This window comes from Babylonia areolata, chromosome 8 (genome assembly GCF_041734735.1).
Source record: "Babylonia areolata isolate BAREFJ2019XMU chromosome 8, ASM4173473v1, whole genome shotgun sequence".
Classification (NCBI taxonomy): Eukaryota; Metazoa; Mollusca; class Gastropoda; order Neogastropoda; family Buccinidae; genus Babylonia; species Babylonia areolata.
In genome coordinates, this window is record NC_134883.1 from 48,791,901 (window position 1) to 48,804,400 (window position 12,500).

The window sequence follows — 12,500 nt, forward strand, 5'->3', positions numbered from 1 at the left end:
GATGATGATGATGATGTGAGCTGCAGGCTGTAATCTCACCAAACAAAACAGGGGCACCAAGGTCACCCACTTCCCTTTGCCGACCTCCCAGAAACCGTCAAACTCAGCACTTTCCAACCACAGAGCAGTGTCTCTTGTAATGACTTGTCACTTGGAAAGTCAAACGAATGTCGGTCTAAATTGCTTGGGTGAGCAAGACTGAGTGAGTAACTAAAAGTGAGAATGGGACAATGAGTGCAAAACAGAGGCGGAGACCGTGAGAAACAAAGACAGACAAAGACTGGGAGCGGGAGAAACAAAGGCTGACAGATGCAGGGATGGAGTAAAGAGATGAAGTAAAAGGAATTTCAGTCATTCATGTACTCATGTAGTAGATCGACTCCAAGAAGCGGTTCTAGTTTAGGAAGGAAGAAGCAGTCTTATCCTCAGTGGAATGATTTTGATTTACTGATTTATTTATATTTAATGAATTGGTGTGTGTGTGTGTGTGTGTGTGTGTGTGTGTGTGTGTGTGTGTGTGTGTGTGTGTGTGTGTGTGCGTGCGTGTGTGTGCGTGCGTGCGCACATGTGTGCCTGCATGCATGCATGTGTGTGACACTGCAAACGGCACATTCAGACTGATCTGTCAAGAAGAAATACGTATAATAATAATATACCACAACTCTGCACATCAACATGCTTACATTGCAGGGATAAAGTCAGCTTCATTTCCACAGCTGGAAAACTAAGGGCAGAGCCAAACCCCAGTCTGGAAAGAACTGTCTCAAAACAAGCTTCAAAAACGCAGACGGTCAAGTCCTCCAGTCAACTCAACCTGCGTCCCTGGCATGCACAGGCCGGAATAGCTTCCTGCACTAACTTTGACAACTCGTGCCCCCACTTTTGACAACTTCAATATGGGCTCAGACTGCAGGGTCAAGCAAAGCTCCCATTCTGACAACTTCAATTTGGGTTCAGACAGAAAAGTTAATGTTAGAACGTTCTATTTCAGGAAAGTGAACACACACACACACACACACACACACACACACACACACACACACACACAGTCTGATGCAGTTCAACAAAGAATAGAACAGACAGGTGTGAAGAGACAAAAGAACAATCAAGAAACAAGTAGCAACACAACAAAGAACAGATCAAAGACTGAGAGTACTAATGTAACACAACAAAGAACTAACCAGAAATGTAACATGACAACGATCACGCCACACAGATGTTACATGACAAAGAGCAGACCAGACAGATGTAACATGACAAAGAGCAGACCAGAAAGTTGCAACTAAAACAAACATATCAAAGAACAAGCCAACAAGATGTAACATAACAAAGAAGAACGGACCAGAGAGAGATGTAGCAAAACAATAAACGGACCAGAGAGAGATGTAACATGACATGGAAGCAGAACAGACCAAGGAGATGTAACAAGACAAGGACAGAATAAACCGATGAAACAAGACGGAGAACAGACCAAGGAGATAATATATAACAAGACAAAGAACAGCCCCCAGAGATGTTATTTATACCAAGAGCGTGACAAAGAACAGACCAGAGATATAATATATGTATGTAACCGGACAATGCTCAGGCCAGAGAGATGTGTCATGACAAACAAGACCACAGAGACGTAACATGACAAAGACAGTAAAAGACAGCTGTAACAAGACAAAGAACAGACAGGAGATATACCATCAGCAAACTACAGAAATGTAATATGACCACAAAAAAAAAAAAGACCTGAGAGATGCAACATGATAAAGAACAGAGCAGTCAGATGTAACAAGACAAAGAATAGAAACTTGTATTCTTTTAGAATCAGAACTGTGTAAAAAAAAAAAATAATAAATTTAAAAAAATTTTTAAATGTTCAAGACAAAGAACAAAACACACAAGACAAAAAAAATAATAAAAATTAAAAAAAAAAATTTTAAATGTTCAAGACAACGAACAAACACAAGACAAAAAATAATAAAAAAAAAAATAAAAAAATTTTAAATGTTCAAGACAAAGAACAAAACACACAAGACAAAAAATAATAAATTTTTTTTTTTTTTTTAAATGGTCAAGACAAAGAACAAAACACACAAGACAAATGACAGACAAGAGAGAGGTGACAAGAAAAAGAAACAGACCAGAGAAATGTAACACAACATTAGAAATTACAATTATGTTCAGACCATAGCCATGGAACAAGACAAAGAACAGACCATAGCGAGGGAACACGACAAAGAAAGAACAGACTATAGCAATGGAACAAGACAAAGAACAGACCATAGCGAGGGAACACGACAAAGAAAGAACAGACTATAGCAATGGAACAAGACAAAGAACAGACCATAGCGAGGGAACACGACAAAGAAAGAACAGACTATAGCAATGGAACAAGACAAAGAACAGACCATAGCGAGGGAACACGACAAAGAAAGAACAGACCATAGCAATGGAATAAGACAAAGAACAGACCACAGCCAGGGAACACGACAAAGAAAGAACAGACCATAGCCATGGAATAAGACAAAGAACAGACCACAGCCAGGGAACACGACAAAGAAAGAACAGACCATAGCCATGGAATAAGACAAAGAACAGACCACAGCCAGGGAACACGACAAAGAAAGAACAGACCATAGCAATGGAATAAGACAAAGAACAGACCACAGCCAGGGAACACGACAAAGAAAGAACAGACCATAGCAATGGAATAAGACAAAGAACAGACCACAGCCAGGGACCACGATAAAGACAGAACAGACCATAGCAATGGAATAAGACAAAGAACAGACCACAACCAGGGAACACGACAAAGAAAGAACAGACCATAGCAATGGAATAAGACAAAGAACAGACCACAGCCAGGGAACACGACAAAGAAAGAACAGACCATAGCCATGGAACAAGACAAAGAACAGACCACAGCCAGGGAACACGACAAAGAAAGAACAGACCATAGCAATGGAATAAGACAAAGAACAGACCACAGCCAGGGAACACGACAAAGAAAGAACAGACTATAGCAATGGAATAAGACAAAGAACAGACCACAGCCAGGGAACACGACAAAGAAAGAACGGACCATAGCAATGGAATAAGACAAAGAACAGACCACAGCCAGGGAACACGACAAAGAAAGAACAGACCATAGCAATGGAATAAGACAAAGAACAGACCACAGTGAGGGAACACGACAAAGAAAGAACAGACCATAGCAATGGATTAAGACAAAGAACAGACCACAGCCAGGGAACACGACAAAGAAAGAACAGACCATAGCAATGGAATAAGACAAAGAACAGACCACAGCCAGGGACCACGACAAAGAAAGAACAGACCACAGCAATGGAACAAGACAAAGAACAGACCATAGCGAGGGAACACGACAAAGAAAGAACAGACCACAGCAATGGAACAAGACAAAGAACAGACCATAGCGAGGGAACACGACAAAGAAAGAACAGACCACAGCAATGGAACAAGACAAAGAACAGACCAAAACAGCATGACAAAACCAACCAAGAACGGAAACATCTTTTTTTAACTCTTCTATGAAGACACTGAATAATAAAATACATAAGACCACACACACACACACACACACACACACACACACACACACACACACACACACACACTCCATAATATGTCTCAGGGGATGAATCTCTCAACTGACAAATCATAAACAGGAGAAAAAATCTGGACACTCCAAGCACAAGCCAATGTGAACACACTGAACAGACATTAAACTGATAAACACACACACACACACTCCATGACATATGTCTCAGGGGACGAATCACTCAATTCATTAATGAGAGACAAATCTGGAGACTCAAAGCACAGGCCAGTCTGAACACAAGGAACAGACATTAATTATTTAAACTAACGAAAACACACACACACACACACACACACAAACCACTGATACATCTCAGGGGATGAATCGCTTAATCTTAAACGAGAGACAAATCTGGAGACTCCAAGCACAGGCTAGTGTGAACACACTGAACTGGCATTAAACTCACACACACACACACACACACACAGGAGGGAAGACAGAGTATGACAGAGGTGCGGAGGTGAGCAGTGTAAGTTGAAGGGAGAGCACTGAGGGACTGACTTGACTCACCATCCTCCTCACACTCCCCACTGCTGCCTTTCTGGAGCTGTGCCAGGCGGGGGTCCAGCCAGTGCGTGGTCTCCGTGTTGTGGCTGAAAACAGCACACCACATGCCAGAGCCTCCACAATATATACACACAACACACAGCAACAATAACAGTCAAATTAAAATGGTATAATTTAACAGTAATATAACAGTAATAAAAACAACAACAACAAATAACAAGAATACAACTACCACAACTACTACTACTAATAGCAATAATAATAATAATAATGGATACTTATATAGCACACTATCCAGAATCTGCTCTAGGTGCTTTACAAAAACGCTTTTGTTAACATAAAACATTATATCTATGTTACATACACACACCAAAATGTGACTACACACACACACACACACACACACACACACACACACTGCATACATACATTTTAACATACATGTGTAAGTAACAGCTACCCTAACACATACGCACACATAGGCAGGCACAAACTTACATAAACACACGCACACACAATACACATTCATATACATGCATGCAGTTATGTACACATACATATGTATACACACATAGTCAAGCACAGCTAACGCAAAGGAAGTGGACCTGCCACAATTGAACGTATTGCTGAGGGAAAAGGTGAGTTTTGAGACGATTTAAAAGATGCGAGGGAATCAGAATGATAACAATGTTAATAAAATGAAGAACAACAAGAACAATGATAATAATAATAATAATGCAGAATGACATTCGATTCATACAGGTCTCCCAGTGGGCCCATGGCTTTCACCACAAAAGTTACCTAACACACATAATTACAATAATTACATATATAAATAAACATTTATAATAATGAATACATGTATAAATAATGTACAAACATACAATGTGTATATATATGCATATATTTATAGCAAAGCATAAGGGATATATCATATATGAATTTATGCAATATCTCATTACCTGAAGCCCTGAATTTCAGGTAACCCATGAAACATCCCTGACGCTTTGAAAATGAAATGGACACACTGCTTGTTAATCAAGCATGTCCCTCAGACATTCTAAAAAAAAAAAAAATCCTGTCCTGAACCCATAAAAAGAATGAAAATTGTGTATCAGAGCTTTACCTGGGAATGATCAGCTACAAAGAGTTCTTTCCCTTAGCCACATCTTCCACGACTAGAAAGAATGTAAGCCTGCCTTTGTACATAAAGTGTAGCAATGCAAACTGATTAGAATGTGCAGCATTAGAGCGACTCTTTGAAGGTAACTTGGAACCACCCAGAAAGATGGTAAAAGAGTCTGTCAAACTCCCAAGATTCGGAACCAATCCGAAACCCTGCTGCACCATGCATCCTTTCGCTTCTGTTGCGACACCAGCACATGTCACCAGTTTTTAAAGAAATTTCAGTATCAATTGAAGTCACACCCACAAAATCAAGTTGTTGTTTTTTTCTTCTGAACATAGAACATATGTATCAGATCTCTTTTCTAATCTTTTTTTGAATTTTTTATTGACACTCTATTGTAATTGTCATTGGACTGGCTACTGTTTTCTTCTTCTTCTTCTTCTTCTGCGTTCACTCGTATGCACACGAGTGGGCTTTTACGTGTATAACCGTTTTTACCCCGCCATGTAGGCAGCCATACTCCGTTTTCAGGGGTGTGCATGCTGGGTATGTTCTTGTTTCCATAACCCACCGAACGCTGACATGGATTACAGGATCTTTAACGTGTGTATTTGATCTTCTGCTTGCATATACACATGAAGGGGGTTCAGGCACTAGCAGGTCTGCACATATGTTGACCTGGGAGATCGTAAAAATCTCCACCCTTTACCCACCAGGCGCCGTCACCGTGATTCGAACCCGGGGCCCTCAGATTGACAGTCCAACGCTTAAACCACTCGGCTATTGCGCCCGTCGGCTACTGTTTTCAAATCAAGTTTTCTCTGCACTCATTTTAAAACCTAGCAGCCCCCCCTTCCATCCCTCTTTCCAGGCCACACTGTCTCTAGCTTTCTATAACATGTATCACTTATATATATATATATCAGTTTTCTCTCTCATCACTTTGAAGATTCAAAGATTTGTTCTACATGTGTGAATGACAAGTGTGAAACACTTTGATTTGTCCACCTGCACAAGATTCAGTGCCAGATAAACACTTCTTCTTCTACATTCTTCAGCTTCTTCTTTTTCTTATCAATGCATTATTGTTGTCATTATAAATAATGTTATCACCATCATTCTTCATATCATTATCATTAAATCAGTACTAGTAGCAGTACCAGTACTTACTGTACAATCATATATAACACATGTATTGTTAATACTATTATACCTATTATTCTTATTCTTATCAATTATAATCATCATTAGTATCATTAACATAAAGATGACGATATTTTTATCATGATTATCTGCATAACATAAGTAGAGCCACTATGCTTCTGAACAGACAAGATTTGCACAAGAATCAAGACAGTGCCAACGGAGGGATGGTACTGCAACGGACTGACACAACAACTCACTCGATGAAGTAGGGGTGCCCATCGTCAGTGAAGGCCATCTCCCAGTTGCTCGGCAGAGGCCCCAGGTTGGAGGTGCTGTGGGCACGCTCCAGAGACTTCTTGCGAGTGAAAGGCTGCACGTACTCGTCTTCAAACGTGTCCGGAGGCAGCTCCGAGCCGCTCTGCGAGCGCTTCCTCTGGGCCAGCGGCCTGGCCTGACCCCCGGGGAGACCTGCAGCCGTGGAGTTGGAGCGCCGAACCATGGGTGCCGTAGGCTCCTTTGGGGGCTTGGGGGTGCCGTAGTGATTGCCTGCGTGGGAATCAGTGAGGACGCTATGCAAGAGTAGGCATGGGCAGCAGGAGGGTGGTGGTCAGTGTGTGTGTGTGGGTGGGGGCGGGTGGGGGGGGGGGATAGAGAGAGAAAGAGAGAGGGAGAGAGAGTGACTGTGTGTAGGTTGTTTTTTTTGTGTGTGCATGTATGTGTGTGTGTGTGAGTGAGAGAGAGAGAGGGGGGGAAAGAAAGAGAGTGTGAGACTGGGAGTGAGAGAGAGAGAGTGTGTGTGTGTGTGAGACAGAGAGAAAGAGAGAGAGACTGTGAAAGAGAGAGAGAGAGTGTAAACGAGAGAGAGAATGTGTGTGTGTGTGTGTGTGTGTGTGTGTGTGTGTGTGAGAGAGACAGAGAGAGAGAGAGACAGAGACACAGACACAGAGAGAGAGAGAGAAATATATTATGTGCTCTCTCTCTCTCTCTCTCATATTCTGAAATAACGTACTCACCATCAAATATGCTGAGAGAGAGAGACAGAGACAGAGACAGACAGAGAGAAAGAGAGAGAGAAATATATTATGTGCTCTCTCTCTCTCTCATATTCTGAAATAAATCAAACAATGAAAAAATTGAAAGCACCACTGTCCTGAACGTACTCACCATCAAAAATGCCGAGAGAGAGAGAGAGAGAGAGAGAGAGACAGAGAGAGAGAGAGAGACAGAGACAGAGACAGAGAGAAATATATTATGTGCTCTCTCTCTCTCTCTCTCTCTCTCTCTCTCATATTCTGAAATAAATCAAACAATGAAAAAATTGAAAGCACCACTGTCCTGAACATACTCACCATCAAAAATGCCGAGAGAGAGAGAGAGAGAGAGAGAGACAGAGAGAGACAGAGACAGAGAGAAATATATTATGTGCTCTCTCTCTCTCTCTCATATTCTGAAATAAATCAAACAATGAAAAAAAATTGAAAGCACCACTGTCCTGAACGTACTCACCATCAAAAATGCCACTCTCCAGCAGTTCCCCACTCTTCTCCAAGACAGCAAACTCTTCCAGAGTCAGAAAGTTGTAGTCTACACCATTTGTCTCCCCTGGCCTGGGTGCCCGTGTGGTGCCTGCAGAAAGAGAGACAGGATTCAGTTCGTGGAGACATTCATGACTGTTGTTACCTGGTTGTCTGTCAATGTGCCTTCAGCACAGCAACATCATGCACACGCGCACGCGCGCACGCACACGCACAGACACACACACACACACACTGTCACTTCTTGGAGACATGACAGTTGTTATCTGGTCATCTGTCAATCTGTCAGTGTGCCATCATGATCATCATAAACACAGCACATAATACACAATCTCTCTCCTTCTCCCTCACACACACACACACACACACATGAACACATACACATGAACACTGTAACTAGTGTAAGTAATTGCATCTCCACCATCACTTGTCATTTTTAGTAATCTATACCCTTTTTTTTGTTGGATGTTTTCATTTGTTAATATTGTTGTGCAATATCCTATTGTCTTAACATGAGTGTGTGTGTGGGGTGGGTGGGGGGGGAGGGTTAGTATATCGTCAGCTATTGGGAATTCTTATTTGACTAGTTTTAATCTCTTCTTATGTTGCGCATGATTTTATGCCAGTGTTTACAATGAGCCTGTGATTGCACAACTTAATTTCCATGTGGATTAATAAAGTGTTTTTGATTTGATTTGATTTGATTTGATCACTATCATCCGGTACAACTACATCAAGCTATTCAAATTTGAATCAAAACTATCCGGCAAAGAAAATTCAAAGAAGCACACAGAAAAATGAAAAATATACACACTGACAGACAAATACATATATATATATATTCTATGAATGTTTGTGTGTGAATCTGTTAAGTATTTATTACTATGCATTAAACATGATTTTCTTCATTAGGTTTTTTCCCCACATCATATTCATAGTATTTACCTGAAAGAAATATTTTAGTCCTATGCTCTGTGACTTAAGATAGATTGCATTGCATTGTACTTGTAGTTTGTACTGTATTGCAATGCATTGCACTGTAAAGTACTGTACTGTAGTAAACTGGTATACTGTACTGTACTGTACTGTATTACCGGGTGACATAGATTGTACTGTATTGTTGATTGCACTGTACTGTACTGCATTGTATTGTACTGTATTGTAAATCTGTATTGTATTGTATTTACTGTATTAAATTTGTACAGTACTGTACTGAATTACTTTTCGTCACAACCCATTTCTCGGTGCGACATATGGGCTGCTCTCTGCAGGAAAAGCGCTACAATACTGCGTCATCCTTTTTATCTTTGAAGTTAGAACTGTCTTTCTCCTGTCTGCAAACTGTGTAAAAATCGGTTTTTCTCTGACACTAATAATAGCACAGAAATGAGATTTTTCATCCGAATTTTGCCAGGGACAACCCTTTTGTTGCCATGGGTTCTTCCAAGCGCATAGTGTATGAAGCACAACACCAGAACCTCGGTTTACTGTCTCATCCCCGACAGCTCAGTCACAGAGTGTTAGGGGGAAGGTGGCAGAATGGTTAAGACGCTCAACTGCCAATTTCAGAGTCAATAAGGAGGTGCAGGGTAATGTGTGTGTGTGTGTGTGTGTGTGTGTGTGTGTGTGTGTGTGTTGGGGCTCATGTACGTTTATGTGTATTTGACTGTGCTTTCAATATCTGTGAAACTGCCTGTTTGGTGCATATCTGTTATGCATGTGTGGGTGTATGTGTGAATGTGTGTCTTCATGTTTTACATTTATTTGCTTATTTATCATCGTTGTCTTATTTATTTTATTTATTATTTATTATTATTATTTTACTACTACCTTTTTTTATATTATAATTATTATTTATTTATTTATTTACGTACGCTTATCTATTATTTATTCACCTTTTTTTTTTCTCAAGGCCTGACTAAGTGCGTTGGGTTACGCTGCTGGTCAGGCATCTGCTTGGCAGATGTGGCTTAGCGTATATGGATTTTTTCCGAACGCAGTGACGCCTCCTTGAGCTACTGAAACTGAAACTAAGGGTCTGGGTTCGAATCCTGCTCTTTCCCTTTCTCCCAAGTTTGACTGGAAAATCAAACTGAGCAGCTAGTTATTTGGCAGAGATGACAAACCCGAGGCCCCATGTGCAGCAATGCACTTGGCGCACTGAAAAAGAACTGATGGGCAACGAGAATGTTGTTCTCTGGCTGACGGGCGCAATAGCCGAGTGGTTAAAGCGTTGGACTGTCAATCTGAGGGTCCCGGGTTCGAATCACGGTGACGGCGCCTGGTGGGTAAAGGGTGGAGATTTTTACGATCTCCCAGGTCAACATATGTGCAGACCTGCTAGTGCCTGAACTCCCTTCGTGTGTATATGCAAGCAGAAGATCAAATACGCACGTTAAAGATCCTGTAATCCATGTCAGCGTTCGGTGGGTTTTGGAAACAAGAACATACCCAGCATGCACAACCCCGAAAACGGAGTATGGCTGCCTACATGGCGGGGTAAAAACGGTCATACATGTAAAGGCCCACTCGTGTGCATACGAGTGAACGTGGGAGTTGCAGCCCACGAACGCAGAAGAAGTAGTTCTCTGGCAATCATTCTGTAGAAGAAACCCACTCGGACAGGTACACAAACATGCATGCACTAAAGCCCTAAGTGCGTTGGGTTGTACTGCTGGTCAGGCATCTGCCTTGTGGATGTGGTGTAGCGTATGGATTTTGTCCAAACGTAGTGACACCTCCTTGAGAAAACTGAAACTGTCAAGAATGTGCACAGGTCTCTGTTACCTAAGGTGGCCTGTACAACATACATAATACAGCAAGTGAAGCCTGGTAAGGAATCCTGACGGTGCACACAACATAAGCAAGGCTGATGTGTAACCTGAGCTGTGTGAGAGCCTCTGCTAAAGCCACAGTCTGAATTACCTGCCTGAACTGGAAACCTGAGAGGTGTGAGACGTAAAACAGATTTATAGTATTACCTCTCTCTCTCTGTCACTCACCCCGTTTCTCTCTCTCTTTCTGAGCTATCTCTGTGTGTGTGTGTGTGTGTGTGTGTGTGTGTGTGTGTGTGTGTGTGTGTGTGTGTGTGTGCGTGTGCGTGTGTGTGTCACTGTGTGCCACTGTGTGTCACTGTGTGCCACTGTGTGTCACTGTGTGTGTGTCTCTCTCTCTGAGCTCTCTACCTCTCTCCCTCTGTTGTGAAAAGAAGCTAGCAGAGCTCTGATCCTTTACTTTAGTTTTTGCTTTACCCTCAATAAAACATTCAGTTCCAAGTTCCAATTCCTCTCTCTCTAGTCCCTCCCTCCCACTCTCTCTCTTTCTCTCTCTGAGTCTCTCTTTCTCTCTCTCAAGCTCTCTCCACATTTCCTCTCTCTCCCCTCCCATACCATAGTATAACTAAACTGTACAACTACAAGTTACTGGGATCTTAAACAAGGTATACAAGACGTCAATAAGACTGAGACAAGAGTAAGAGATTGTGAGAACATCCCCACCCCCATTTTCTCCCTCATTATTTGTATTAATCATTATATAATTTATAATGTCTTTAATGTTACTAAATAAGATTGCTTTTTCTATAAATAAAAAAAGAAAAAAGAAAAAAAAGAAAAGTAGTAGTAGTTCAAAATAAGGCAAGTGATTATGATTCTGTATTGCTTTCTATATTTGAACTGAATAAAGTTATTAAACAAACCCACCCAAAATACCAGATGGTGAGAAAGGCAGAATGTTTACATGTGTGTGGGAACTTGTAAGTTCATGCTCCCCTCTCTCTGCTTCTCACACATTGACAGGTCTACATAGCACATTTGTTGACATTTCAGTTTCTCACACCCCATGGGGTCACTGATCCCACACATCTCCTGCTGACTACCTGAGCTGGGCCCCCCCAAACAACAGCGGCCTGTGGGAATACTGCGTCCTTGTCCAAAAAGTTATAATATGAATTTTTATACTGCAGTTTAATTAACAGCTCTGAAACACTTCCTCTTAAATGGGTGCTTGTCCAAAAGTGATAAAAACTATATCTTTATAAAAGTTCTGCAACTCTCATACACTTATTTTTCCAAATGGGTTCTTGTCCAAAAGTTCGATTTTTAAACAAGTTCTATGACTCTCAAGCACTTCATCTTCAAACGGGTCCCTGTCCAAAAGTTATAATTTTATCATATTTAATCACAGAGTTCTGCAGAGCTCTCACAATCACTTAGTCGTCAGTTCAAAAGCTCAGCCTTTCCTCTCTCCTTCCCACATGTGTACACTGCAGAAAAGATCACACATGACAACACCTGGACAGTACTCTCATTCTTCGTTGTACAGTCTATCTGCTGCAAGCCATTCAGTACAGGTGGTTCATGCCAGTCATCATTTTTCATTGTCACTAATGCCAGAAAAAAAATGGGTTTTCTTTCCTTTAAAAAAAAAAAAAAAAAATTCTAAGAGACTTGTTAGATACACATGTATGTTAAAATGTATGTATGCAGCGTGTGTGTGTGTGTGTGTGTGTGTGTGTGTGTGTGTGTGAGTCACATTTTGGTGTGTGTATGTAACATAGATATGATGTTTT

The 12,500-nt window shown here is 41.2% G+C and overlaps 1 protein-coding gene across 8 annotated transcripts in view; it reads right to left on the reverse strand.

Annotated features, from left to right (window-relative positions):
• The window catches only part of LOC143284898 (membrane-associated guanylate kinase, WW and PDZ domain-containing protein 1-like), a 155,594-nt gene that overhangs the window by 135,043 nt on the left and 8,051 nt on the right, over positions 1 to 12,500 (reverse strand). For 6 of the 8 annotated variants that reach the window (XM_076592028.1, XM_076592025.1, XM_076592029.1 and 3 more), the window contains exons 3-5: positions 7,902 to 8,021; positions 6,653 to 6,941; positions 4,115 to 4,206 (exon numbers count right to left, since the gene is read on the reverse strand). In XM_076592028.1, coding sequence (XP_076448143.1) covers positions 4,115 to 4,206; positions 6,653 to 6,941; positions 7,902 to 8,021 — 501 coding nt within the window. Of the gene's footprint in view, positions 1 to 4,114; positions 4,207 to 6,652; positions 6,942 to 7,559; positions 7,567 to 7,901; positions 8,022 to 12,500 lie in introns of those variants that run through there. The other 2 variants (XM_076592027.1, XM_076592033.1) reach the window with 2 other exon arrangements.